This window comes from Ambystoma mexicanum, chromosome 11, assembly GCF_040938575.1.
Source record: "Ambystoma mexicanum isolate Mex_15411 chromosome 11, UKY_AmexF1_1, whole genome shotgun sequence".
Taxonomy (NCBI): domain Eukaryota; kingdom Metazoa; phylum Chordata; class Amphibia; order Caudata; family Ambystomatidae; genus Ambystoma; species Ambystoma mexicanum.
In genome coordinates this window covers 1381189097-1381216002 of record NC_090934.1, presented here as the reverse complement: position 1 = coordinate 1381216002, position 26906 = coordinate 1381189097, and the positions used below count along the sequence as shown (strand labels likewise).

The following is a 26906-nucleotide window of genomic DNA, read 5'->3' as shown; positions in this document are numbered from 1 at the left end:
TCCTATTATTTTTATTACATATGCTAATTTCACCGGCATTTTTCTCTTACCTTGCTGCGGTCCTGGCAGCTTATTCTTGCGACGTTACAGTTGCCCGCCTGAAAATTCTCAAAAGTGCTGGTTATTAAATGTTAGTTTTGTTACCTTTAAGCTCTCCCTATCAAGTTATTAAATGTTAGTTTTGTTACCTTTAAGCTCTCCCTATCAAGTAGTCATTCAGTGCCCAGGCGAAGAGCTGCTCCCACGCTACTCTAAGTGATGGGTCTCTTAGGACCGGCAAGTATGGGCGGAGGTGGGGCATGTAATATTCTATGGCCAGGAGGAAGGCTATGTAGTAGACACGTACCCTTCTCCTTTTTAAGTATGTTGGCCTCTTTATTTCGTATACAAATTGGTGTGACAATTCTTCTGGGTAGTTATCGTCTGGCAGCACCATCTACACCTGCACACTGAACTTGTTAATTAGCTTTTCTTAACAATACAATATTACGCAGTTCCTGTATGTGCGAGAGAAAAAAGAGAACATTCACGTGTTTACATGTGTATTGGTGCAAGCAATGTCCTTCAGTTTTAGTTACAACTGTACTTAGCAGTCAATGGGGGGGGGTTTGCGCTCAGATGGCGGAAGTATTTTTACTCTTTGAGCGTGTGACCATGGGGTGGGCAGTATGGGGATCACCCCCTTCTTCGTCAGTTATTGTCTCCGAGGGAACAATTGGGTCGTTGTCTGTGGTGGTACTTTCTTCCGCTGTCGGGGATGTTGTTGCTGTTCTTCCAATGGACCTGTCGTTGGCGCTGGGGCGGGTCTGCAGTTTGTAGATCTTTACGTCATGTAGGTGGTTCCAGGCACGCTTATCCTTTAGTTTTACTGCTCTTGTTGATACGTCCTCTACCAGATGGGGGCCAGTGAACCTCTTCTGGTTCCACTTTCTATTGAAATTGCGAAGTAGTACGTGGTCACCTTTGGCAAGTTTGCACGAGTTCTCCTTTCCCAATTCCGTACTTTCGTCTTTTTCTTGATTGCTGGTAGACCCGCCCCGTGTGCGCTCGAGCTGTTGAGACACAAACACGACACTAGTAATCAAAGAAGACACATATTGATACATTTCATCACCTAACACATTCGCTGAACTTTCGTTGTCGGTGAATGCCCTTGACGTTGGTGTTAGGGGAAGGCGCATTTGACGTCCAGTAACCACTTCGTGAGGGGTGAGGTGGTGGTCGGACCCTGGCCTGTTTCTGAGTTCAAACAATGCTAACGGAAGGCAATACAACCAACTTTTCTTTGTTGTTTGTTGTATTTTAGCAATTGCCTCCTTCAATAGGCCATTCAGGCGTTCACATACACCATTAGCCTGTGGGTGGTATGCACATGCAAATTTGTGTTTAATGTTCAGCAGGGATGTGATATGCTGGAACATTTCATTTGCGAAATGGGGGCCGTTGTCTGATCTTAACACCTCGCACACTCCCCACCTGGGGAAGACCTCCCTTACTATGAATTTGGCTGCTCTAAACGCATCAGGGTGTGAACAGGGCCCTGCTTCAATCCACCTAGAAAATGGGCATACTACTACAATCATATACCTATTGCCTTGACAGATGTTGATCATATCAACATAGTCAATGTGAAGGTGCCGAAAAGGTCCTTCTGGCCGGGGTATAGTACCTCTTATCACTTTTAGAGTATGACCGGCCGTAAACTGTTGACATGTGAGGCAATTGCTGATAAAATTTGACACATGAGAGGTTAACTCGGGACAAAACCAATCTTCTCTAATTCGTGCTGCAATTATTTCCTTGCCTGTATGGGCAGGGTGATGTAATTGGCTCAAGGCGGTATTTAACAGTGCCACCGGTATTACAACTTTCCCAGTGCCACCCTGGCGCCATAGTGCGTCGGTTGGTGACATTGTGCATCCTCTTTTCACCCATACTTCTTTTTCGGCCATTGGTGCAGCCGCTTGTAGCTCCATAATCTGTGTGGCTGGGAGATGGGTGTACCCTTCTCTTATTAACATCTCCCTCGCTATTCCCCTCCCTCTCCCTCTCTGTGAGTCTGTGGGGTTCCATATCTCACCAAAATATGCAGCATATTTCGCATGTGCGTCTGCTGCTGCATTTCCTTTTGAGACGTAGTCTTCTCCATTGGTGTGTGCGGTGCATTTTACTAGGGCTAGTTCTTGGGGGTCGTTTATTACTTCAATTAGTTCAGCCAACAAGAGGGCATGTTGTACTGGAGTGCCATCAGCTCTCCTAAACCCTCTTCTTCTCCATTTTGATAGCCCTGAGTGGACAGTGGATGTAACATATGCACTGTCGGAATATATAGTTACTCTTTTATTAAAACTTTCCTTTAATGCCAATATTAGTGCAACGAGTTCCGCCGCTTGAGCAGAGTAATGCTGTGGTAATTGTACACACTTCATAGCCACACACACCGGCGCCTCCATCATTTTTACTACTGCTGCCCCAGTCCTTCGTATCCCATCTCCTTGATCAATAGTTGATGACCCATCAATAAACAAAAGCTCACCTCCCTCTAGTGCGTTTTCTTCAACTTTCCTAGTACATGAGTATAATTCAGTTACTTGGGTGCAGTCGTGGGCGTAATCTCCCTCTTCAATTACTTCTGCTAGGAACCTTGCAGGGTTAACCGTGCTACATCTAACAATTGCTAGTTCAGCTTTAGACAAAATAATCTCATAACCTGATGCCCTCTGTGTCGTTAATGTGGACTTAGGTTTATTCAATATCGCAAATAGTGCATGTTCCACAAATAGTGTAGTTGGACTCCCCATAGTTAGTGCTGATGCTTTTTCTACTGCAAAAGCAGCTGCAGCGAGACCTTGTTCACAAGAGAAGTGTCCTAACATTATAGGGTCTAAGTGACCGCTGTAAAATGCTACTGGTTTATAGCCCATGCTAGTTTTTTGGGCCAACACTGCTTTCATCACTGCTGAGTCGCAATGTGAAAATATAAAGAAGCGCCGCTCATAGTCTGGGGATGCCAGTACTGGAGCAGTTGATATCGCGTCTTTTAATTCGTCAAATGCCTCCCTCATTTCCATAGTCCATCCCAACTTTTTCTCCCCTTTATTTGCTTCCTTCAAACCCTCAAGCAGGGGTCCTATGTATGAGCTGTAATCAAATACCCATGCTCTACAGTAGTTGCACAGCCCCAGAAATTGCTGCAGTTCTCTCACAGTCTGTGGCACGGGAGTGCTTGAGATGGCCTGTGCTCTTTGTGGTGCAATCCTTCTTCCATGTTGGGATATCAGTTGGCCAATGTAAAGTACCTGTTCCTGACAGTATTGTATCTTTTCCATGTCTACCTTGTACCCCTTTTCTGCCAGTATCGTCAACATTTTTAAGGAGTCCTCTCTACATTTACTTTCATTTGTACTGCAAATTATTATGTCATCCACATACTGTAACACTGTGCTTTCCACCTCAACGTTACCCAAATCCATCTGTATTACTCTATTGAAAATTGAGGGTGATTCACAATACCCCTGTGGTAATCTGGTATGTTTCCACTTTGTATTTCGGTAAGTGAAGCTGGTCAAATCTTGTGAGTCTGGGTGTAATGGTATTGAGAAAAAAGCATTTTTAAGGTCAATCACTGTAAATCGTGATGCTTCTGCTGGAATGCCACACAATATTGTGGCCGGGTTTGCTGTTACTGGATACTCTGCTTCTACTATGTTGTTCAAGGGTCTGAGGTCCTGTATGAAGCGCCAAGACCCCCCTTTAGCCTTGCGCACCGGGTACACAGCTGTGTTACATGGTGATTCTGAGGGGACCAATATGCCATTGTTTATAAGGGCCGTTATGGTTTCATATATGCCCTCATCTGCCTCTTTTGACAATGGGTACTGTTTCACTCTTGGTAGTATTGCACCCTTTTTCAATTTTATCCTTACACCCCCTATGCTTTTTATGCATCCCACGTCATAAGGGCTAATAGTCCATAATGATTTGGGCACCTTTGACATATCCTCCTTAAAAAATGGGACTGGGGTGCCTGCGGGTGCCTCAAGTGCCATTGCAATTTTCTGTGCTACTTGTTTGTGAGCCACTCTTAGCCATATTTCTACACTCATCATGAACACCATTTCATTTTCTTCCTTTTCTTCTGAGAACAGCTCTTCATCTGACACCTGGGTCAGCCTACATCCTTCTGCTAGTGCTATCACCGCCCTCCATGCTCTCCCTTCTTTATCTTGGGCGTGCACAGCAACATAATCAGCTGTTGCAATAATGCTCTCAATGTCCACTACAAACACCTTCCCTTCCAGTTCATTAACTGGTGTTTCTGGTCGGAATAGATAGGCTGCTGGTCTCCTCCATATTTTCCCTTCTATCCCTGGCATCCATGCAAATGCCATGTCTGTGCCATATTGGAATAGCTCGCCATCTACTGGCTCCGCCCTAATCGCTGTCTGTCCACAGTATGCTTGCAAAATCTGTCGTGCTGCGAGCATGTTAATCCCTGGAGTAGAGCAAATTATGCCATCCTCTGTAAAGGAGATCGTCATGTTCAACCTGTTCATTATGTCCCTCCCCAGTATATTTACTGGTGAGGCACTATAATACAAAAGTGGAACTGACAGATCATAATCTCCAATAGATAAGGGAACATTATCAGTAAATGGAACCAACCCTTTAGCCCCAGAAAATCCTTGGGTGTTCATGGCTTCGCCTGACATCTTAAATTTACCTTCCCTTATGCAAGACCGGGTTGCCCCGGTGTCAACAAGAAATGATAATTTTTTGTCACCTATCGTTACCTCTATGCGTGGTTCCTCCGCACTATTAGGTGTTACTGACAGGATGGGACACACCAAGGCCGTCTGTGGGCTGGCCTATTGGGGGTACAATGATTGGCCATTCCCTGTGTAAGGGTTGTGTCCCAACACCGTCACCCCACCCAATTGTGTTCGTTCATTTTGGGGTGGTGGTTGTATTAACGCTACTTGTTGTTGTGGCGGTGGCAGGTACTGTGTTATTTGTTGTTGTGGCAGTGAATAGGTTTGTGGCTGTTGTGTTGTTTGTTGTTGTGGGTCACTCCCTTTTTGTGACATCTGCTGTTGTTGTATGCCCTGCTGTTCTTGTAATGTCCTAGGTTGTGCTTGTTCATTCCATGCTGGTGTTCCTGGACTGACCCTACATGTACGTGACATGTGTCCTAATAGTCCGCAGCTCCAACACACGGGTGGTTCCCTGTTTTGCCATGGGAAGCTCCCTGTGTTGTCCTGGTATACGGGTTGCCCTGTGGGGTAGTTATTTCTGAGTCCCCCAGCCTGTTGTTGGGTATTATATCCATATCCTCTCCCTCTCATAAACCCTCCTCTCCCTCTGTTATAACTATAATACCCAGTTCCTTGCATTGGGTACCCTCCTCCCATGTTTGGTGCGTGTAATTGCAGAGGCGGCACTTGCTCTATTACCCCTTGTGGAGGCGCTATTTGAGCGGGATCTTGTGCAGCCACTACTTGCGTTGGGCTTTGGGCCATTGGTGTGGGCGTAGTTATTAGTGCCCCTTCCATTGTGTATTTAGTAAGTTTTTTCTGTACTAATTTGGCCTCTTCTGTTTTCCTATCCTCTTCCTTTTGTTTCATTTTTCCTTGCCATGTTCTGCAGTGATGTACTATAGTCAGTTGTATTTCTGGCCATGGTTTTGCTTCCATCCCCACTACTTTCTTTAGTTGTTTTTGAACTCCTTCTGGGAGCCCTTGTACTAGTATATGATAAAATATGGCTGGTGTTTTGTCCCATTGTTCTCTAGTTTCCATGCGCCACTTCTCTTGAACATCCTGGATATAATCAACAGGATCCTCATTTTCACCCATCTTACGGGAAGTAATGGCTCCTATGTCTGATGTGTCTGGGTACTGCACTCTCAGTGCCTGCCATAGCGCATGTCTGCAGTTTGCAAATGGTGCCCCATCATGCGATGTGTTCGTTATTGTTACCCCATGGAATCCAGCTCTTTTCCAAATGTCATCCGCTCTATCCCCTAATATTGATATTAACAGGCCCTTCACATCTCCTACTGCTAGTTTCTGTCCTGCGGTGTGTTTTTCCATTTCATATATCCACTTACCCGCACCTCCACTTAGTGATGGGAGCCTACATTTTATATTTTCCTTATCTGTATGTTTCCAAGGTACATACTGTGGTCTAACCCCTCCTCTCTCCAGCAGTGGCATTAAATTCTGTCTTGCGTCACCCTTTACGCTCCATAATGTTGAGTCTTCACACCCCTCCTCTTCCCCCATTTCTTTTACTACTTCAAATTCTTCCTTACTACCTCTGCTCCTATCTCCCTCTTCTTCCTTTCCCCTTTTTTCATCATTTCCTGTGTTCAATATAGGTATGTTTATTTGTCTGTCTTGCCTGCGACTAGGGAGGTCCCTAAGCCGACATGCATAAGGTGTAAGTTCATTCATGAAGGGCGCGAGCTTTATTCTGTGCAGAGTGCGCGCGGTGGTTGAACATGTAGGGCGTGACGTGGGAGGGCGCGGTGGTGATGTGGGTGGCGTGGTTTCATTGGTTTGTGTTTCCCCTATTCTTTTCACTTCCTCCTTACTTCTCTCCAGCTCCTCCCATCTTCTACTCATCCAGGGCGAATCTATGTTTGTTCTAGTGAGGTATAGTTTATCTAAGCTTTCCCTTTCACTCTTCCTTCCATCCTTCTCCACTCCTCCTTCCTCCTCACTGCAAAAATCATTCATAAATGGCACCCCCCACTCTGCCTTTTTTCCTTTTATTGTTACTGTTTTTAAGTCTATTAGGTCTCTTTCTCCCTTTCCGTTGTTACCAACTGTTCCCCTTAGTGCTGATGTTGTTGCTACCTCTCTACTTTTATATACATCTCCCCATCTTTCACTCTCCCAACCCCTCTCTTCTCTTCCTCCTTCACTTCTTTCCTCCATTTCCCTACTATTTTCCTCCCTTTTCCTTTTCAATTCCTCCATTACTTCGTTGCTCATCTGTTCCAATATCCTTTCATCCTCTTTCTTCCTTTCCCATTTCACCCTTTCTCTTTCTACTATACTCTCTATTACCTTCCCCTCTTCATATTTCTTAGCTGCCTCTGATATTATCCTCCTCCTCCATAATTCCATTTCTTTTTCCTTTTCTTCTTCTTCCTTCTTCTTCTCTCTCAGCACTACTCTTGATATCCTATCTGCTGCTCCTTTTACCCTTTCAGCTTCTCTCTTTTGCTCCTCACTTCGTTCCCTTAATTTTTCCAATTCGTCCTTACCTTCTTTCCTTTTCCTCACTCTCTCTCTTTCCTCCCGCTCAAGTTGTTTGATCAGTTCATTCTGCTCATCCCTTAGTTCTGCTAATCTTCCCTCCAAAATCTCTTCCTTCTGCCGTAGTAACTCCTCTCCCCTCATTTCACTCTCTCTGGCACTATCCTCGTTTGTTCTCTTTACCGCCTCCCTTTCTTCTCCAGTTAGTGAGCCTCGTAATTTCAACAATATCTGTGCAGCTACCCACTCATCGTTTCCTATCTCTACAGTCTGTTCTTCTCTAATCCTCCTGTCCCCCATTGGTATCTTCCCATGAGCCACATATGGTGGAGGGCTGTATGCCGGGTTTGAGTATCCTTCAGCCGCCCTTAACTGTCCTATTTCTCCTAATTCTCTTAAAGGGTACAACCCTCCTCCTTCTGTTTTCACACCCGGTGTTATGGGTATCCCATTGCTCGGTTCCTTTTTTATGTCGTCTGATTTATCAATCTTTTCTCCTCCCTGTCTTTCGTTCCCCGTATTCTTTGTGCTTTCGCACTCCTTTTCCCCACCCGTTCCTTCTTTCTTAATCTCCTCTTCTTCCGGTGTTTCCCCCATAGTGAACATTCCATTTGGTCCTGGTCGAGACCCCTGGAACATCCTCCATAAGTTAAACACCTCCACATGGTTTGCCAACTTCTTCCCCTTGTATGTATTGTGCAGATGGTTTAGTAGTGAATGCTGGGCATATGGATCGAAACTACCATTTGGCGGCCATGGTGTTAACATTTTGTTGTCTGTCCCCTGGGTCCACTCTATGCTGTACTTAATTAACTTCTCCCTATGTGGTGGCAGTGTGGTGCATATGTGCTGTAGTGGTGTAGTGAGGGTGTTCCCCCACCCTCCCGACCCTCTCCCGTATGACATAATTTCACTCCCCTTGTTACCCTTCCCCTTACTTAGCAGTTTACAATATACAACCTTGTATTGCTTACCTCGCCCCGCAAGTGTGGGGACTTACGACAATCCTTTGACAAATTATGCAATAATAATAGATATGATGTTATATTATATTCCTTCCCCTACGGCCCCCTGCGGCCGAAGCGCACGCAGCCCCCTGCGGCTGCGTACCCCTTACGATGATCTTATACAGTCGTCCTGTTTCTCCGTTCTCCTCCCCCTTTTACACTTGCCGTGGCCGGCGTTCTCCGTGCGCAGCCACGCCCCTTTCCCCTTCTTTTTCGATCCACTGGTTCATAGTTTATCTCCGTACCAGCTCCTTTATCATGCTTCTCTTCCCCACCACTCTCAAACCCAAAATTCCTTGTGCTCGCGATATCCTATTAAATCCCTACTGGTGACGTCACCGATTTCTTCGAGCTACTGGTATATTCTTGTTATGTTCTTTAAGTTCAAAATACACTTGCAATCTACCCCGCTAACCCTACAGCTGTCTTCCTGTCTCTCCTGGAACAAGGTAATCTCACCAATAATATAACCGGACTGCGCACGCTGCGTCGCCTCGCGTGTGATACGCCCCTCAACAGGAGGGCTTAACCAGCCAATTATCTTCCGTTTTGGGCAACTATGTAACTAGCTACCGCCCACAGGGAAACGTCATCTACCTATCGAGTTTCTTGCTCGAACAATAGGGAACCTCATCTACTCATTGATCAATAAATGTCAAGTCGTCGGAAACCACACACACCCACCCTCACACTCAGTCGCAATTTAGACCATCAGTGTCTTACGAGCGGCTGCACGTGATGTTTTCGTGCCCCGCCCCCCTCTTTCGCGTAACGTTAGCTCACTGTTACGAGCGGCTGCACGTGATGTTTTCGTGCCCCGCCCCCCTCTTTCGCGTAACGTTAGCTGACTGTTACGAGCGGCTGCACGTGATGTTTTCGTGCCCCGCCCCCCTCTTTCGCGTAACGTTAGCTGACTGTTACGAGCGGCTGCACGTGATGTTTTCGTGCCCCGCCCCCCTCTTTCGCGTAACGTTAGCCGACTGTTCTCGCACTCGTTTCGCTACCATTCATTCCATTAGCAACACTCAGTTAAACCTTCGCCGCACATCATTACAATACCTCCCCCCTCCCTTATTTACTTCCTCCCCCTCCCTCACAATTTCGCATTGCTTGTTGTGCGTGTCATGCTCACCAAGTTCTCTCGATGCAGGGCCGCTCGACCGCGTGCACCCTCCAAGCGGCTCGCCACCTCCCCTCGTCTGGACCACGTCTGGACACTCGCCGACCGCGGGCGGGATACTTCTCAACCGGCTCCCGAGGGCCAATATCCGGATTGCGCTGTCCGGTCTTCTCGCGGCTCCGCGATGGTCCTGTAGTCCTCAGAAGGGGGCAACGGCAGAGGGGGCCGCGCCGCCGGGCCTCCTCGCAACGGGAGTGCCTGGAAAACTAAAAATAAAAGTTGATCTTAAACAGATCTCAGCAGTGCCTCCAACTTGTCGGGGGGAAATTCTGCCGGGGTCGGCCGGGCCGTCCGCAGACCTCCGGGCAGGGAGGCCCCAACACCTCCCGTATATCCCAGATTGAGATAGAGTATGAGACGCACACAAGGAGCAAGGCGACTCTGCTGTTTATTTATGCAAAACGGCAGGGATGGGTCAAGGAGCGTACGCGTTCGTCCTGACACACACATAATCGTGGGGCTCGCAGGCCCTTTTTACTGCATTATGACGCGCTACTTGCGTCACTTCAGAAAGTTAACAAAAAACCTATCGCCACTCTTAATTGGTTGCTCGAGTGGTAGGGTTAGTATAGTACACATATAGAGAATGATATTAGTGGTCAAGGTGTAGTCAGGTGGTATATCTGGGTTGTCCCTACAATTAGATACATAAGAATTGTTACATGAAGACCCCTGAGGATTGGCTAATGTTACTGACGTCTGAGATAAGAGCCCCATGTTCTGATTGGTGCATCCGTGAGCTCCCCAGCCTGGGACCACCGTTGTTCCCAGCTCTCGGTGTACCTGTGTTTGCAACAATGTTTCAATATGGGTACGTGCAGACAACGTGAGGATTTATTCATAGGTGGAAGGCTGACCGCTCCCACTGTAGCAGGTGTCCATTGAGCCTTTCAAGTGTCTCGGCCTGTGTCTCGTAGTGAGGGACCCAGACGCCTTTTCTCTCCTGGGTTTTGGCATCTCGTCAGGTTCGGCTTGGTCACGTGAGGCGGGACCGTGTTTGAGGCAGAATTCTGCACAATTAATATTGCTTTTCCACTGTGTGTCTGGTTTAATTTGTAGATATGATTTTAACGTTGGTACGCGGAGTGCGAGGTTGCAACATCGTGCCTTTGATGATTTGTTCTTGGATGTGGGTTTGCAACATTGCGACCTTGGCTGGTTGCTCCACCAGGCTCATTCTGCAGGATCAGCAACCTGACTTTTGCTTTGTTAATGTCCACGGGAACTCTTGCTTGAGGCCTACTTGGGCCTGGTGCATAAGTGATCCATTTCGTGCATGGGTGCTTTAGATTATAGTGGCATATATTTCCATGATCAGTATCGTGTTCCCATTATACCTCTCATGGTGGTAACGGGTTTCAAGAGAAGCTTGAGCAAGCGTTATAGATGAGTTCATGATGCGTCTTGCGTTTCTGCACTCTGAAAGCCTATGTAAAAATAATAAAGATGCACGTCCGTGAATATGCCTGTCGCCTACGTCAGAGCACTGAGTATGTTCTTCGTGTAGATTGGTGTGGAAATGTTAAGTGTGTATATTTGTACAGATGTGCTTCCCGTTGTCTAGGTCGTCATGGCATCTCTAACGACGTGTGGTTTTTAGTCTAGCTGATCCGAGCCGCAGGTGTCGGCATGGCCAGTGCGGGCTGCTGGGCAGGCAGGTGGACACATCCGTATGTTCCTGTACCAGGGTACCTGGTCGTCTGGTAAATGGACAAACTCTTCTCGCGGCGGGTGTCTGGGCCGTGACCCTCTAGGCCAAGCGCGAGAGGTGAAGGACGGGAGCCTGGTCTTCCATTCTCCCACTTCAACTTGCACAATAAATGCAGAATATATCCATTACAAAGAGAATCAGGTACTACAATTCTCAATGGGTCACCAGGACCAGACTCCCTTAGGAGATTTATCTCTATAGACAGTCATTTAAGGAAAGAGTTTCTGCAATGTATATAAATACATATCTCTATCTTGCAGGAACAAGGCTTAGCAGCCAAGGCTGCACCTTTCTAATGGTGGAGATAGATCTGAAACCTACTCCACAACCCTGAAAACCCTTGCATTAACTACAGCAATACTTCACAAAGAACACATGACAGGGTTAGACTTTTTGCAGCAATATGGATATACTGCATATGTGCAGAACGTAGCTAGAACATTCACTAATTCTAATTTATACGATGATCATTGTTAATATATCACTTACAAGAGGCAAGAAGTGCTAAGCCCACCACAAACAAAGAACAAGAGGATATACGTATAGAGCAAGGTTAGTATTACAGTGATTAGGTCACAGAGTAGCCCTCCAGCCTCTTTTCCTTTGCAGATGGGGAGCAGATGCAAGTGGATATAGGTCACCTAGCCTAAGCCCCACCCACCTGGTGCCTTCCTGGTTGCTGCTCTTTTTCCCTACTTAAGGAGCCCTCAAGCCTCCTTTTCTTTGCAGATGGGGAGCAAGTGCTAGTGGATCTAGGCCACATGGCCTAAGCCCCGCCCACATGGTGCCTTCCCGTTTGCCGCTTTTTCTCTACTTAAGGAGCCCTCCAGCCTCTTTTCCTTTGTTTGCAGATGGGGGGCAGGTGCAAGTGGATCTAGGTCACCTGGCCTAAGCCCCACCCACATGGTGCCTTCCTGGTTGCTGCTCTTTTTCCCTACTTAAGGAGCCCTCCAGCCTCTTTTCCTTTGCAGATGGGGAGCAGGTGCAAGTGGATCTAAGTCACCTGGCCTATACCCCGCCCACTTTCTTAGCGCTGCCTCTTCCTTCCTGCTCTTAACTCTTAGATCAAGGGCGTTTCTCGTCCAGGTGTCTGAAGCGAAGGGCAGATAATGAAAAGAGCAATTCCTGTTATGACCTGCTCGGACCAGGTGGACCCAGGGCACAACACCCTGCTCAGACAGCAGGTAAGCATGCACCAACATTTGTCTACTCCCTCTGTCCCCACAGTCCATCCCCACCCACTCTGGTCCCCCATGATGTTCCCTTGTGCCACCCACCCTTCTCGCACACAGGTGTTGCCTGTTTTACTTGATTCTTCTACCCTGCTCCTCCTGCCCCCTCCAGTCTACTTCTGCAGGAGTCTGTCCTGATTCATTCTGGTTTCACCATCCCCGTCTTGTGGCCAATGCTCAATTTGACTTTTAGGGACTTCATTGATTCACGGGGCATCACCCTCTCTGAACTCTCATGCTGGACGTCCCCTGCCTCTTGAGCTCATGGTGGCCCTGAATCAAGCTGTTCTCATCTTCATCTTGTATCCTGAGTTGCAACATTATGTGTTAATATTGACTTCTGCAATTGTATTCGCTCTCCCCTCTTTCTTCTCCACTCTTTTTGACTAGCTACTCTGTTCTCTCCTCCTCTCCCTTTCTCCCCTTGCCTATATCCTCCTCCCCTTACTTTCTTCTATCCACTTACTCTATCAGAATTGTCCCTGGACCGGGTATGATAGCAACCTCGCCTGTCTCCTCCCCCACCTCTTACTTGCCCCCCTCCCAGCACTATCTGAAACGGCATCAGGTCTAGTACGATAGTCGCTTGTTTTGTTCCTCCCCTCCCTTTCTGCACCCTTCTCCCTCACCTTTTGTTTTTCTCCAGCTCCACCAGAAATGTCGTCAGGCCGAGTACGGTAGTCGTCTGTCTGTTTCCATTTCCTTCCCACTCTCCCCCTCCCTTCCTTACCTATGTCTTAGCTGTTGCACTATCTGAAATGTCATCAAGCCAAGTACGATAGTTGATTTCACATCCTTACTGTGTATGGCCTGTAACAATGTGATTGTATTTTCCCTTGTTCCCTCTCTTGCCTTGATGCGCTTTGAAACACACTGTGTATAGGCGCTATATAAATAAACTATCATATCATATCAGAGGTTCTGGCTCAATTACTATTTTAGTCTTTCCAGTTTTTCAAGTTTTTATTAACACAGTAGGTTCATACACAATTGTTGTTGCTTTCCAGGGTCCCCACACAAGACACAGTCCTGAGGAAGGTGGTAGAACTAAAGGTCCACCGAAACGTCAATCCACTGATAGAGCAGTCGAATTAGTTGTGCAAAATATTTCTACACAAGACGTAGACCTGGTTGCAAATGAATAGTGTTTTTTATGGGTATTTAGTGGGATTCACTTCACAAGGTGATGTTGGCTGTGTAAACAGCAGTTAGGGCTCACGCCAGAATTGAATGACAAATACCAGGGGACGCACAATTAATATAATATGTTGATATGAGAATGAGAATATGTATATTTGCACGAAATAACGGATGCAGAAAATGAAATGGTAAAGAAATAACCAATACATTGAACTTGATTGGCTATTAAGAATGATTCAAGAGATTTTGTTTTAAGCATGGAGTGCAGGAAACAGTACATTTGAAAGAAAGGAGAAAAAAGAAAAAGTGCTAGTGTGTAATTATGTTTTCTTCCATCCCAAGTGCCTTACATTAAGAGGATCCTTTATGTTTTATGGTCTCTAGAAGTGACACACCACTTAAAATCTCATCTGAATTTGAATTTATGACTACTGCCCTGGAGAAAAAACTATTTTCAATTTGACAACGCATTTTTCTTACAAATTTGTCGCGCTGCCATGGGAGCAACCTTCACACCAAGCTTAGCCATTCTTTATATGGCTCAATTTGAGGATGACTTAATTTTTGCAGTCACCAATAATGTTCTGATCAATATAATAATAATGTGGAAGAGATATATAGACAATATTCTTCATCTGGAATGCAGAGATCCCCACTTTGAAGCATTTCCATAGCTGGCTCAATCAATGCAATATGAACATTACATTCTCTATTGAGTTTGACAACAGCAAACTACATTTCCTAGATCCAACTATTAAGAATTCCCACGGTAAATTTTGCCTGAACTCTGTTTAGGAAACAGACAGACAAGAATAGTTGGACACCCTATAAGAGCGAAAATACGCACAATACTAGCAGATAATCTTCCCTTAGGCTAATATCTAAGAATCCGCAGGAACTGTGCATCCCTGGGCGATTTCAAACAAAACGCAGACATTTTAGACACCTGTTTGATGGCCATGGGCTACCCAAAGAAGTTAGTGGATCACTCACCCAAGAGAGACAGCTACAGCACCAGGGCGTATCTTACCAAACCCAGAGCCAAAACACAGGAGACAAACAGGATGACATGTGTAACCACCAATTGCCCCAACACATTTCACCTAAAAAATATAATTTGCAAACACTGGCCCCTAGTGAAACTAAGTCTCCCAGATGAAGACGTACCAATGTTTGCCTTAAAAAGATCTAGAAACTTTAGGGACAACTTTGTCCACTCTCAATACAACAAGAACGACAAACCACATATGAATTTGGAATGTGGAACCACTTGCGGACCACTACACTTGTGGTAAGGGCTTAGTATGTACATTTACGAAGGAAACATCGGAAGCTACTATTTTGGAGACACAGAATGGGTCCTAAACAAAATGATCAATTGCAAGAGCCGCAAAGTTGTGCAGTGCATTGAGTGTCCTTGCAGAAGAACAAGTTACTTACCAACTGGTAACGTTCTTTCGACTGGATGTTCCTCCCACGTGTTCCTCATCTTTGATATATTTGTATCTTCAGCTTTGCTGCTTCGGCAAAAATGTGTGTCGACGTCATCAGCAGCACAAATAGCTCGAGCCGCGTATGTTGGCTTCAGTTCTGTTTTTCGTTCCCACCAATCGAGGGATTGATCAGGTGTACACCAAGACTGCGAGCTCTCACATAGCGTGGAGTGTAAATCATGTAAATGGTACGGCGGGGTAGGCTGGGAGGGGCGATGAAGAATACGTGGGAAGAACATCCAGTCGAAAGAACGTTACTAGTTGGTAAGTAACTTGTTCTTCGAATGGATTGTGTCCTCCCACGTATTCCTCATCTTTGATAGACTCCCAAAGCAGTGACAATTTGGAGGAGGGAATACTACTGGAATGAAGTACTGCCTTAGCAAAAAGACCTTCTTGAGAAGAAGAGGAGTCTAAGCAATAATGCTTAAGAAAGGTATGAATTGACGCCCAAGTTGCAGCTGAGCAGATGTCAATTATAGGGACACCCCTTTGAAGAGCTGCGGAAGTAGCCATGCCCCTCGAGGAATGAGCTCAAAGCCCTTCCGGTGGGTCCTTTAAAGCAAGTCTGTAGCACTCTCCAATAGCCAGTGTAATCCACCGGGATATAGTTTGTTTAGTTACCGCTAGTCCAAATTGAGGACCTGCATATCCCACAAAAAGCTGTTCATCATTGCAAAGTTTTGCCATTCTTGCAATATAAAAACTCAGAGCCCTTTTTGGGTCCAGGCTATGTAGCCTCTCTTCCTCTTTGTCCAAATGAGGAGGAGGGTAGAAAGTTGGGAGTGTTCTCTTTTGCGACAGATGAAAGTCAGAGACTACCTTCGGCAGAAATTATGGTTTAACCCTAAGGACTTATCCTTATGAAACGTAGTATGAGGAGACTTGCATGAAAGAGCCTGCAACTCACTTACCCTGCGGGCTGATGTTAATGCCAAAAGAAGTGCAGATTTCAGAGTTAAGAGCCTTAACAGGTAGGAATGTACATCTCAAAGGGTATACAAGTTAGAAACTTGAACACAAGGTGTAAATCCCAAGCAGGGACGTGAAATGGGACTGGAGGGTACACGTTAGTGAGTCTCTTCAGAAATTCAGAAATTGAACAATTAATAGGTATTTTGAAATATGAGACCTCTTCAGAGGAGCACTTAAATATGAAAAGAGCCGCCAGGTATCCTTTTATGGTTCCAATCTGCATCCCCAGATTGGCCAGATGCAACGGAAAAGAAGCACCATAGGAGTGCCTCATTAAAAAGGATCCACATTCTTATCCTTGCACCAATTACTGAATTTATTCCAACGACATCGGTACAAGGATTTGGTTGCTGGCCTTCTTGCAGAAAGCAAAATCTCCATTACGTCTTCCCGGAGGTCCCAATCCTTATATCTTAGCCTCTCAGAAACCATGCGTGAAGGCTGAGTGTTTTGACCTCTGGATGGAGAACCCCACCTTCCCCTTGCGAGAGAAGATCCTCTCTTAGTGGAAGATGTATTGGAGGGCAAAAGGATATGTCCAGAAGGTCAAGGTATAACATCCTCCTGGCCCAATCCGGAACAATTACGATCATGGTTTTCCTGAACTTTCTCAACCTCCTGATTACGTGAGGAATCACGGGGACTGGAGGAAACGCGTACAGGAGTGGGAATTCCCAGTCCATTACGAACGTGTCTCCTAGAGCTCCTCTTGGAGGACATTCCCTTGAGCAGTACTGATCTAATTTCTGGTTAACACCGGTCACAAACAAATCCACTTGAGGGGTTCCCCAAAGGGTGAAGATCTCTTTAAGTACTTCCTGAGCTAGTTCCCACTCGTGGGATACTGTGCTCTGCCTGCTCAGAGCGTCCGCCGCTGTGTTCTGCTCTCCGGCTAGGTCAACTGCCGATAAAGAGATTCCTTCTTGTATTGCTCAGAACCGGAGCGGTATTGCCTCTCTGTACAGTGGTCGTGACCCTACACCTCCTCTCTTGTTGTTATATGGCTACTGTGTTGTCCGTCATTATCAGGACATTCTTTCCCCGTACAGAGGGCAGAAAGGCCTTCAGCGCTAGTCTGATTGCCTTAAGCTCCAAAAGGTTGATGTGTAGTTTGGATTCCAATGGAAACCAACAACCGCTGATGGTCAAATCGTTGCTATGGGCTCCCCACCCAGTGAGTGAGGCGTTCGTCACTACCGTTATCTCTGGCCATGGCTGACAAAAAGATTGTCCCTTGAGAATGTTGTCCTTGCAAGCCCACCAAATTAGGTCTTGAGCAACTCTGCTCGGTACTTGCATGTTATCCGACATATTCCCTGAAAATTGGGACCACCGAGTCGCCCATTGTTGGATCTCATTCTCAATTCTCAGGCTTCTGGCACCAGGAAAATGCAGGATGCCATGAGAATGAGCAACCTCAAAAAATCGAAGGCTGAAAGATGTTGGGCATTCTGGAATTTTGTCACTATCTGCTGAATGTGTTGAGCTCTCACCTCAGGAGGCGAGGCTTTGCCCGAGGAAGTATCCAAGACCATTCTGATTAACTGGAGTCTTTGGAATGGTATCATGTGGGACTTCTTGTAATTGAGGGAGAAGCCCAGTCTGTGTAGGGAGTGGAAGGTGATACTGAGATGTTCCTTGGCTTGCTCAGGTGAACGAACCCTGATCAACCAGCCGTCCAGGTAGGGGTAGATGTGAATCCCCCCTCCCCAGAGACTTGCTGCGACAACCGCCATCAGCTTTGTGAAAACCCTCGGGGCGGAGGTCAACCCGAACGGCAGAACTCAAAACTGATAGTGAGAACCGCCAACCGCAAACCTCAGGTACTTTCTGTGCTTGAGATGGATCGGCACATGAAAGTAAGCATCCTGAAGGTCCAGTGATACCAACCAGTCCTGGAGTTGGAGAGCCTGAAGGATCTGAGAAAGGGTTACCATCTTGAACTTGTCCTTCCTGAGGAACTTTTTCAAGTTTAAGTCCAAGATGGGTCTCAATCCTCAGTCCTTCTTGGGAATAAGAAACTAGGGGGAATACCAACACTTGTTCCTCTCTGCTACAGGCACATGTTCTATTGCACTTTTCTCTAGCAGGGTTAACATTTCCTGCACAAGGTGCGGATCTGGAATTTTGACAGAGTTGGTTCCCGGTGGATGATCTTGAGGCCTTTTTTTTAAAAGGAAGGCAGTAACCTTGTGCTACTTTTTCCAGTGCCCAATCATCTGAAGTAATGCCCCGCCATTTGTTCAGATACTGAGAGATTCTACCTCCCACCAGGGCCTTGTGGGTCAAGTCCTCAGGGTGGCTTAGAGGTGGCTGCATCAGCGGCTGAGGGTACAGTTGCAGCTGCTGGGGCTGATTTAGCACATCTTCCTCGTCCACCACGAGGGAATCTTTTTGGCCCCTTTGTCCAGCCTATCCTCTTCCCTTTACAAATGAGGAATAGAAACTAAAAGGACGCCCTCTCCAGGAAGATGAGGCTGAATAGGTTTGTTACTGATGTTGGCGTATGGAGGTGCTAAGTGATTTAGCTGCCGCTTAAGAGGTCTGCAGCTTCTCCAGACTCATCTGCCTTACTACCAAACAACCTCAAGCCGTCAAAGGGCATATTGAGTAGTCTACCCTGCACATCCGGTGCAGAGCATGACTTCCTAAACCACGCAAACCTGCGTAGTACAGTGCTAGAAGCCATGGACCTGCTGATACTGTCAGCAGTGTCCAGTCCCGACTGGAGACACTCCCCCATTGCCTCCTTTCCATCTTTTACTAAAGCCAGGAAGCCATCTCTTTCCTCGCCTTCCGGAATGTGTTGAGCCGCCATGCTAACACAGTCCCATAGGGTGTAAGAAAACCTCGAAAGGGTACAAGTAACATTCGTTGACTTCAAGGCCATGCTACCCGAAAAAAAAATCTTGCAAGCCCAGGCATCAACCCTCTTATCGTCCCTATCCAGGGGAATAGAGGGGTAAGCGGACTGTGTAGTCGATGTAGCTGCTTGGACCAATAAGCTTTCAGGTGTAGGTTGCTTAGTCAAATAGTCCTGATCAATGCTAGAAGTTCTATATTTTCTGGCAAAGTTCTTGTTAAGTGCTTGTCCGGATTCTGGAGTTTCACAGTTTGCCATGACCTTCCTCTGAAGGACTGCATGAAACAGCAATACTGGGCCCTTCTGAGGGCCTTGGCTTAAGATATCCGTCATGTCATCTTGCTCATAGGCAGGAGAATTTCTGCTCCAGCCCATGAATTCAATAACTCTGTTCATGATAGTCCTGTAAGCTTAATCCGCATGTTCAGTTGGATCAGGCCTGTCAAACTCCAGCTCTGGAGAAGTGTCTATGCCACTAGCTGATTGAAGGCAATCATAACGATCAGACATCTTAGAAGCTGGGTCAATAAGCTCGAAGGAGCATTTTTTGTACCATAACTCAATCCAAAGGTGGGAGAATCCTCCTCAGAGGTTTGCTCCTCCTCATAAATAGAGGTCATCGACTTGAAAAAGTATTTCTTTGGCAAATGTGTATACATTTTACCCGGAGTGGGTAGAGGCCATGAACATAACACTGGCTTCGACAATGGCGTTGATGATGCTAATGGAATCGATCTTGTCTTCAATGAAGAAGACGAAGACTGTCTCGACCGACTCCTCGATCGAGACTTCTTCGACTTTTTGTGCGAGGACAAGTCCCTAGACTGCCTGGACTTCTTATCCCTCTTCGAAGAAGTCTTCGAAGTCCCCCCCGACCCCCACCGCCAGTTTACCTCGGCGCTCCCTGAGAGCTTTTCCCATTATGGCCTGACAGGCCCGGCAGTCATCGGTCCGATGTTCGGAACCCAGGCACCACAGGCAGACGCGGTGGGTATCAGTGATGGACATTTTCTTCCTGCAGTCATGAATATTGGAGGAGATGATTTTTGAGGACTCCCTATACTAACCTGCGGTAAAAGATTTGAAGAGGGCCGACAGGGGAGGTATTCCTATTTGATGTGGGCAGTATGACCGAAAACTTCGTTACTAGAGCTCAAAAGTGACACATTTTTCAGTTTAATTATAAAACTGCTCTATGTTACTGAGGATTCCCAGCCTGACGACGGGGAATATTCACAGCATGTGAATCTATGAAAGATCCAATGCTGGAGAAGTGGAGGCCCTCTGTGGGTGGCACACCCTGGCATACGGAATTATATATCCTGAATATTCAGGACCCCTGAGATACAATTCAGGGGTCCTGGCTCTTCGGGATACATACTGGAAGGATCTGCATCCTGACTAAATGTTTAGATGATTATTCCTCAAGTTTGACCAAAAAAGTTGCTTATTTTTTTAAAGGATTCTACTATTCCTCTGATTTTCACAACGACCCAATTTGTTATGTTAATTGTTTTCAGGTGCTGTCTCTAAAAATACGTAAACAGAGCAGAGCTTCATTGTCGTCCCCCTGACCCTGAGAATGAAATTGGAGCTACATTTTAACTAAACGAATGTAATTTTTCAGATTTAATAAATAGAAATGTCAGCATGCACCATGCATTTCCTATATGCCTGCTAAATAAATGGACGAGTACAGCTTATTTTGCATACTGCATTTTTTGCGGACAAGAGCTTGTGCCTTTACAAGGTTAATCTTTGAGCTTTCCGAATGTAACTGGTTTGGTCAGTAATTGATTGTTAGTGACTGTACATGTTGAAGAAAGCCTATTAATGCATTATTCAACTCTAAAAACGAAACAGATGGCTCTTCATAACTGCATTCTTAAAACTTTTAATGGTGGCGTCAAACGCATTACTTTAAAGGCTTTTATAGAACTGAATAACCGGCTCATAACGGAGTGCTTCGTATTTAATTGGAAAGTGAAATAAAACATATATTCGAATTCTGTTCTGCGATTTATTACGCAGCCAAGGTGTGTCCACATCAAGTTATCAATTGGCAGCCAGTAATAGGGCGAAATTGCTGGTGAAGTCAGTCACATGTCAAGAAGATAGTGAGGATGGTAAGACATGCAGCAGTCAGTCACATATTAGGCAGGTGCTCTAAAGGTCCAGTAGAGATTAAGAAAGGTTAATTAGTTCACGTTCCATCATTCGAAAAAAAGGGTAAAATATACATTTGTTTACCTTAATTTGAATCGAGCAAGAACTTCTCCCCATTCCAGCTGTATAAGTTCGTTGTAACAGGCCATGATATTGGAGTTTTCTATATATCTCTAAGTGCAAAACAAAAATGTGTATGCCGATTAGTAAATAAGACATAATTCAATAGGTATTAATTGCTTTAACATTTCCTACTTTTAAAACATTGAAGAGAATATATTAGAGGAGTGGGATCCTGCACGATTTTTTAAAATATTGAAGTAATCATCAGTGGCACATTGGAGGAACATAATGTTAAAAAGAAACAAAACTAGATTGGCGAGTGGTTGCTCAGATGAGATTACATCCTGGCTGAAAGTTAACACAGGGCGACACTGTATCATTGCCCTGAATTGTAGAAATTAGAGTGAGGGGACGCAGACCAAATCACAAAGGCCATGTGAATGTATGCATATGTCCTTTTTCATTTCCTTTGCATATTTGCACAAATAAGGGACATTTCTGTGCATTTCAATACACAACCCAGAACCACAAATAACATAAGCTTTGGAATGTGCAGGAACGGATAGCATCCACCGCTGCCTGATTGTTGCAGCGCAGGGGATGCACACTCCATGATAGGGTTTTCTTGACGTGGCCATGTTTTTTTTTTTAATTTTAAACCATTCTTCTCTGTGAAACTTGAATTTCATATCCCTCAAACAGGTCCTTGAAGAGTATGTGGTTGCTGGAAGCCTGCCATATATTAGGGCATGGGTGTATGCAAAGGGTCTGGACAGGGCATATTGAGAATAAGGTGGCCTGTGCATTTCTCAAACAAGCGCAAATAAAAAAGTAGCATCATCTGCGGTTTTTTGGCACTAGTTTATGTGAATCTAGCCACAGGTCTCGATCTCTGAAGGTGTAATTGCTGGTCCATGCACAGACCTCTGAAAAAAAAATGTTCAGCATTTGAAAGATTAATTCTAAAATGGCTCCCCACTGGCGTCAACTTGAGGGCTCATTTGGGGGTCTAATTTCCATATTTACAAATAGCCTGCTGGTATAACAACCTTTGGCTTTCCAGATGGTTTGGACTACAACTCCCATCATCTCTAACCAGCATAGTCCATAGCCAGATATCCTGGGAATTGTAGTCCAAAATATCTGGAGAGACAAAGGTTGCAGACCCCTATAATGCATGGTGCCAATGAAGATTGCTTCAATGTTCATAAAAAGAAATGATGCATCATACCACTCAAATAAATGGAGGGTAACGCAGTGTTTTAAGTCTGCCACAATGCCTTCTGTAGTTTTATCCAAATTAGTTTTCAACATGGAGTCCCACGTATTCTCAATCTTGATCCCCAGGTAGGTTAAAGTGCAAGTTATTTTTTTCCCCAAGAGCAGATGACCGGTCCAAAGAGGGTGGGGGTGGGCCCTAGTCACAGCTGTAAAACGTCTTATCCCAAATTATTCTATATCCTGAGGGACGACCATATCCCTCAATAATTGATCATAAGTATGGTGGTAAAACACGTCTCTGGCTGGTCCGAGTCAGAGGTATGCCATCGGCGTAGAGCAGCAACTTCCTGTCCCCACCTCCCGTCTGTGAAATGAAAGTGTGCTCCAATATGACAGGCCAAGGGTTCTAATGCCATAGAAAAGAGGGGGCTTTATATGGGACAACTTTGATATGTACACCATGCCAATTTAAATGGGAAGGGGAAATTGCTCTTCCTGTCTTCATTTCCGCTGTCGTGCACTCTAGAAGGTTTTAAACACAAGACACAAAGGTATTATAGAAGCCATATCCCCTAGGTACCCCGATGAGAAAGGGTCATTGAACTCCAGAAAAGGTCTTTTTGATATCAATAGAAATTAAAATGGGCCTGTCTTTTAAATTATTTGCTAATTCAATTAAATGAAACAGTCTCCTTAGGTCTGCAGACGAACTATGCGCTATGAAACCCACTGTCGAATGCTAGAGGTATTTGATTATTTCATGCCGTTATATGCTATGGCAAGGAGAACATTACTCTCACCAATTGTGGCTAACCTTACAAGTTTAAATACGCTAGATGCCCTGAAAAGTGCCATTAAATGTAATGTTACACTAGCAGTTGCCAGTTTTACTGATTGTACGTGGTTCATTAGAAGTAATTATGTGCACGTATTGTGATGAATATGGCTTTCACCCCACCCCAGGAGGGGGTGGACATGGCCAGTAACGGGCCACCAGCCCGAGCCATGGTAGGCCCTGCGAATGTTGTGCGCCATTACCGGCCATATCCTCCCTCTGCCGGGGCGTGAACCCCATTCGCAAATCGGGGTTCATCCAGGGTGCGAATGGCTCTCCCTTTTTCCCCTCAAGAGATTCATGCTGCTTGTGCAGCCAATCTCCTGGGGGGAAAAAGATGTCTGTCACCACAGGTAAAAGGAACTAGGTCCAGTTTACATTTCTAAGCCAGAGCCGAGCTCAAAGCTCCAGTCCGGCAGGCAGGGGTGTGGTTAGGCCTGGAAAAGATCAGGGGCTCGGGGCTAGCTTTAGCCTTTTGGTTGTAGCCTGTGAGCTTCTATCCAGGGCTACAATCAAAAGACCCGGGCCTATAGCCCCCTAAGCCCTCCCTTAGCAACGCCTCTGTCTGCAGGTAAGTGTGGAGGGAGGGGAGAGGTTTTGTTTAGTTTCGGGAATTGAGTGGTGTTGTGACAACAGGGAGAGGCGCTACCGGGGACGGCCCTCGGGTGGCTGAAACAGTGGGCAGAGAATGTTTTTTTTTTGCCCGCTGTTCCAGCCACCTGATTCTCTAATGGCACTTCCCCGGGTGCGAATATAGATTTTAGAATTCTGTGGTTATGAATTGTTTGTATTTTTGAAGATTTTAACCAGGATCGTTTTGCTTTGTCATGATACTTTATTACTATTCTGAAAAGAAATTCTGAATTAAGCAAATTCATTGACTAAGCTTCCTGGGGCTGACATGATGTAGAGTTAAATGCTGTTGACCCCTGGAACCTAGTCAATGCTCCTGAAAAACCTTTTGACTCCCAATGGATTATTTTTGGGATGCCCGACAGCAACTGCGGTCCATCAGACCTTGTGAAGTTGAGCTCAGCTTTGAGACTTTTATTGCACAGACCTCCACCAGTGGGGTGGGCGGGGAGAGGGGGGACTATGGCAATCCCTTAAGATAGTTGGCCCTTCCTTGAGCTCAGACACTAGCCAGAGATCCTGCAGGTTGTCTGGACCATAATCCTCAGCCCCTTTAACTCTGCCTCATTTTCTTTCTCTACTTCATTCCAGTTGTGATTTCCTCCAAAACAATTGGTTGAGGGAGATTGCACCACATTTCTTTGTTTAGGACATTTCAACGCAAATGCAAGGGGGGTGGGAGACCCCCTGCAGGCCCTATACCACCTTTTTAATTACCCAAACCCACCCTCCATATACATTTGCCGGTCTGATAGCACAGCAAGTACAGCGCTCGCTTTGACATCTGTGCAGAGCCTGCTGACGCAGGTTCGAATCCCGGCAGGGCCAAACTCAGCCCTTCATCCTTGTGAGTTCGATAAATTAGCACCACACACCGTAGGTAATAATAAGCGGCGCGCAGATACCTGAGGCTTCGTAGCGCTATACAAATGCTAAATTATTATTATTATTATTTCCGTTGAAATTCTACCACTACCGATTCTACTGGCGCAAACCTCCCTAATCCCTTTATTCCTCCCTTCTCCTCTATTCCCTCTTTTCCTTCTGATGATGCTGCACGTTCTCTTCACTCAACTTTATGGTCTGCTCTTGACACTATTCATCCTGCTCGTGCCTTCTTACCTACTCGAAAATTCCCCCAACCTCGGCTTACTCTGGCTCTTACCTCCTTCCATTGCCACCTACGCAAAGCTGAATGGCGGTGGAAAAAGTCTCATTCTCTGGACAACCTTTCTGCACTCTCTTCCCTAAGCTCTTCAAATGATTTTGCTCTGCTTAATGCAAAAAATTTTGTACTTTTCCGAACTCACACTTTCTCTCTCCCATCATCCTTGTCGTCTCTTTGAACTTCTTCATACAATTCTGTCTCCTAAACCTCTTGATCCCTCCTTTTCTCACCTCTTTCATCTTCTGATTTTGCAAACTACTTTAGATTTTTAAGTAGCTAAACTCCACTCTTTCTTTACTACTTCTACCCCGACTTGCCTTTCTCCTATAGTCCCACCCCTGTACTCACTATCCTCTTTCTCCTCCTTATCTGACTGTGAAACTTCTGTTCTTTCTCGTGCTCAACCTACTGCCTCACCTTCTGACCCTCTTCCTTCATTCCCTCATTCCCCAAAAGTATCCTCATCTTCTCCCCTATCTTACCTTCCCTTATCAATTCTTCATTTTCAAATTTTTCTCTTTTTAAACATGCACTCATTCTCCTGATCTTAAAGAAAACATCTCTTGATCACCTTATCCCTGCTAACTTTCGGCCAATTTCTCTTCTTCCATTCTTTTCTAAACTTCTTGAGCGTGCTGCTTACTCACAAGTCTATCTCAATCTTCATTCCCTTCTGCCTCCTCTTTAATCTGGATTTCAACCTTTTCATTCAACTGAGACTGCCCTCTTGCACGTCTCCAATGCTCTTCTTACAGCTTGTCCCTCCAAATGCTGCTCTATCCTTATCCTCTTGGATCTTTCTGCGGCATTCAATACTGTCGAACAATCCCTCATCATTTCCTCCCTTTTCACTCTTGGTGTATTTGGCTCATTTCTCAAATGGTTCCACTCTTATCGTTCCCAGCGCTCTTACTCTGTAACCTGAGCTGAATACACTTCCTCTCTCATCCTCTTCTTTATGGTGTTCCTCAAGGGTCTGTTCTTGGTCTGCCGATTTTCTCGCCTTACACTGCCCCGCTTTCTGCTCTTAATTCATCTTTTAATCACTCTTTTCATCTTTATGCTGATGATACCCACATTTTTGTTCCTTTCTCTTCTTTTGATGATACTTTACACTCTACTGTCTCAAACAGCCTCTCTGTAGTAAAAAACGTAATGTCTTCACACTTTCTCCAACGTAAACCTTTGAAAACCGAGGTTCTATTTTTTTCCGGCCATTATTATTCTTCCCACTATTCCTCCACCGTTCCTCTCTTTTCCCCCTTCTTTTATTTATTTTTCATCTTCTGTTCGCAATCTTTAACCCTTGCTTTACTTTTCTTTACATATTTCTTCCCCTGCTCGATCTTGCCATTATACTCTTTATAATATTCGGCGTGCCCGACCGTATCTTTCTGTTCATGCTACTAAGCTTCTTCTCTACTGTTTAGTCTTCTTTAGTCTCGATTAGTGTTCCTCTCTCCTCTTTGGTCTTCTTGCTTCCCATCTTCTTCCTTTTCGCTACATCCATAACTTCTGTTTGCCTTCTTTTTTCTATCTCTCCTCGATCTTCGATCACATGCTTCATTTCGAAATCTCTGCTCCCTCTCTCCATTTTCATTTTCTCTCAATTGTCTTTAAGTGCATTCCTGGTCTCTCTCTTCGCTTACCTCACTATTCCCCCTCTTGGCCCATCCATTCCCAGAGCCAGTTCCTACTCTGTTCCGAAATCTCCATCGCGTCTTTTTCGCTTTTGTTACTTTGTCCTTTTTGCCCGTAAACATTGGAAATCCTCCCCCTCTCTATTTGTTCCTCCCCTTCCCTTTCTACTTATTATTGGTCCAATCTCAAAGCTCATCTTCTATCTGCACTCTCTAACAACTAAGCGTTACCTTTCTTCCCTCTTCTGATTTTTATCTGGAATGCATTGTTTATTTTGATTGTACAGTTTTCTATTGTTCCTGTATTAGCGCTT

At 45.4% G+C, this 26906-nt stretch overlaps 1 protein-coding gene across 2 annotated transcripts in view; it reads right to left on the bottom strand.

Annotated features, from left to right (window-relative positions):
* PDE8A (phosphodiesterase 8A) overlaps positions 1-26906 on the bottom strand; it is a 1868130-nt gene that overhangs the window by 705761 nt on the left and 1135463 nt on the right. For both annotated transcript variants that reach the window (XM_069624978.1, XM_069624977.1), the window contains exon 6: positions 21117-21205. In XM_069624978.1, coding sequence (XP_069481079.1) covers positions 21117-21205 — 89 coding nt within the window. The remainder of the gene's footprint in view (positions 1-21116; positions 21206-26906) is intronic.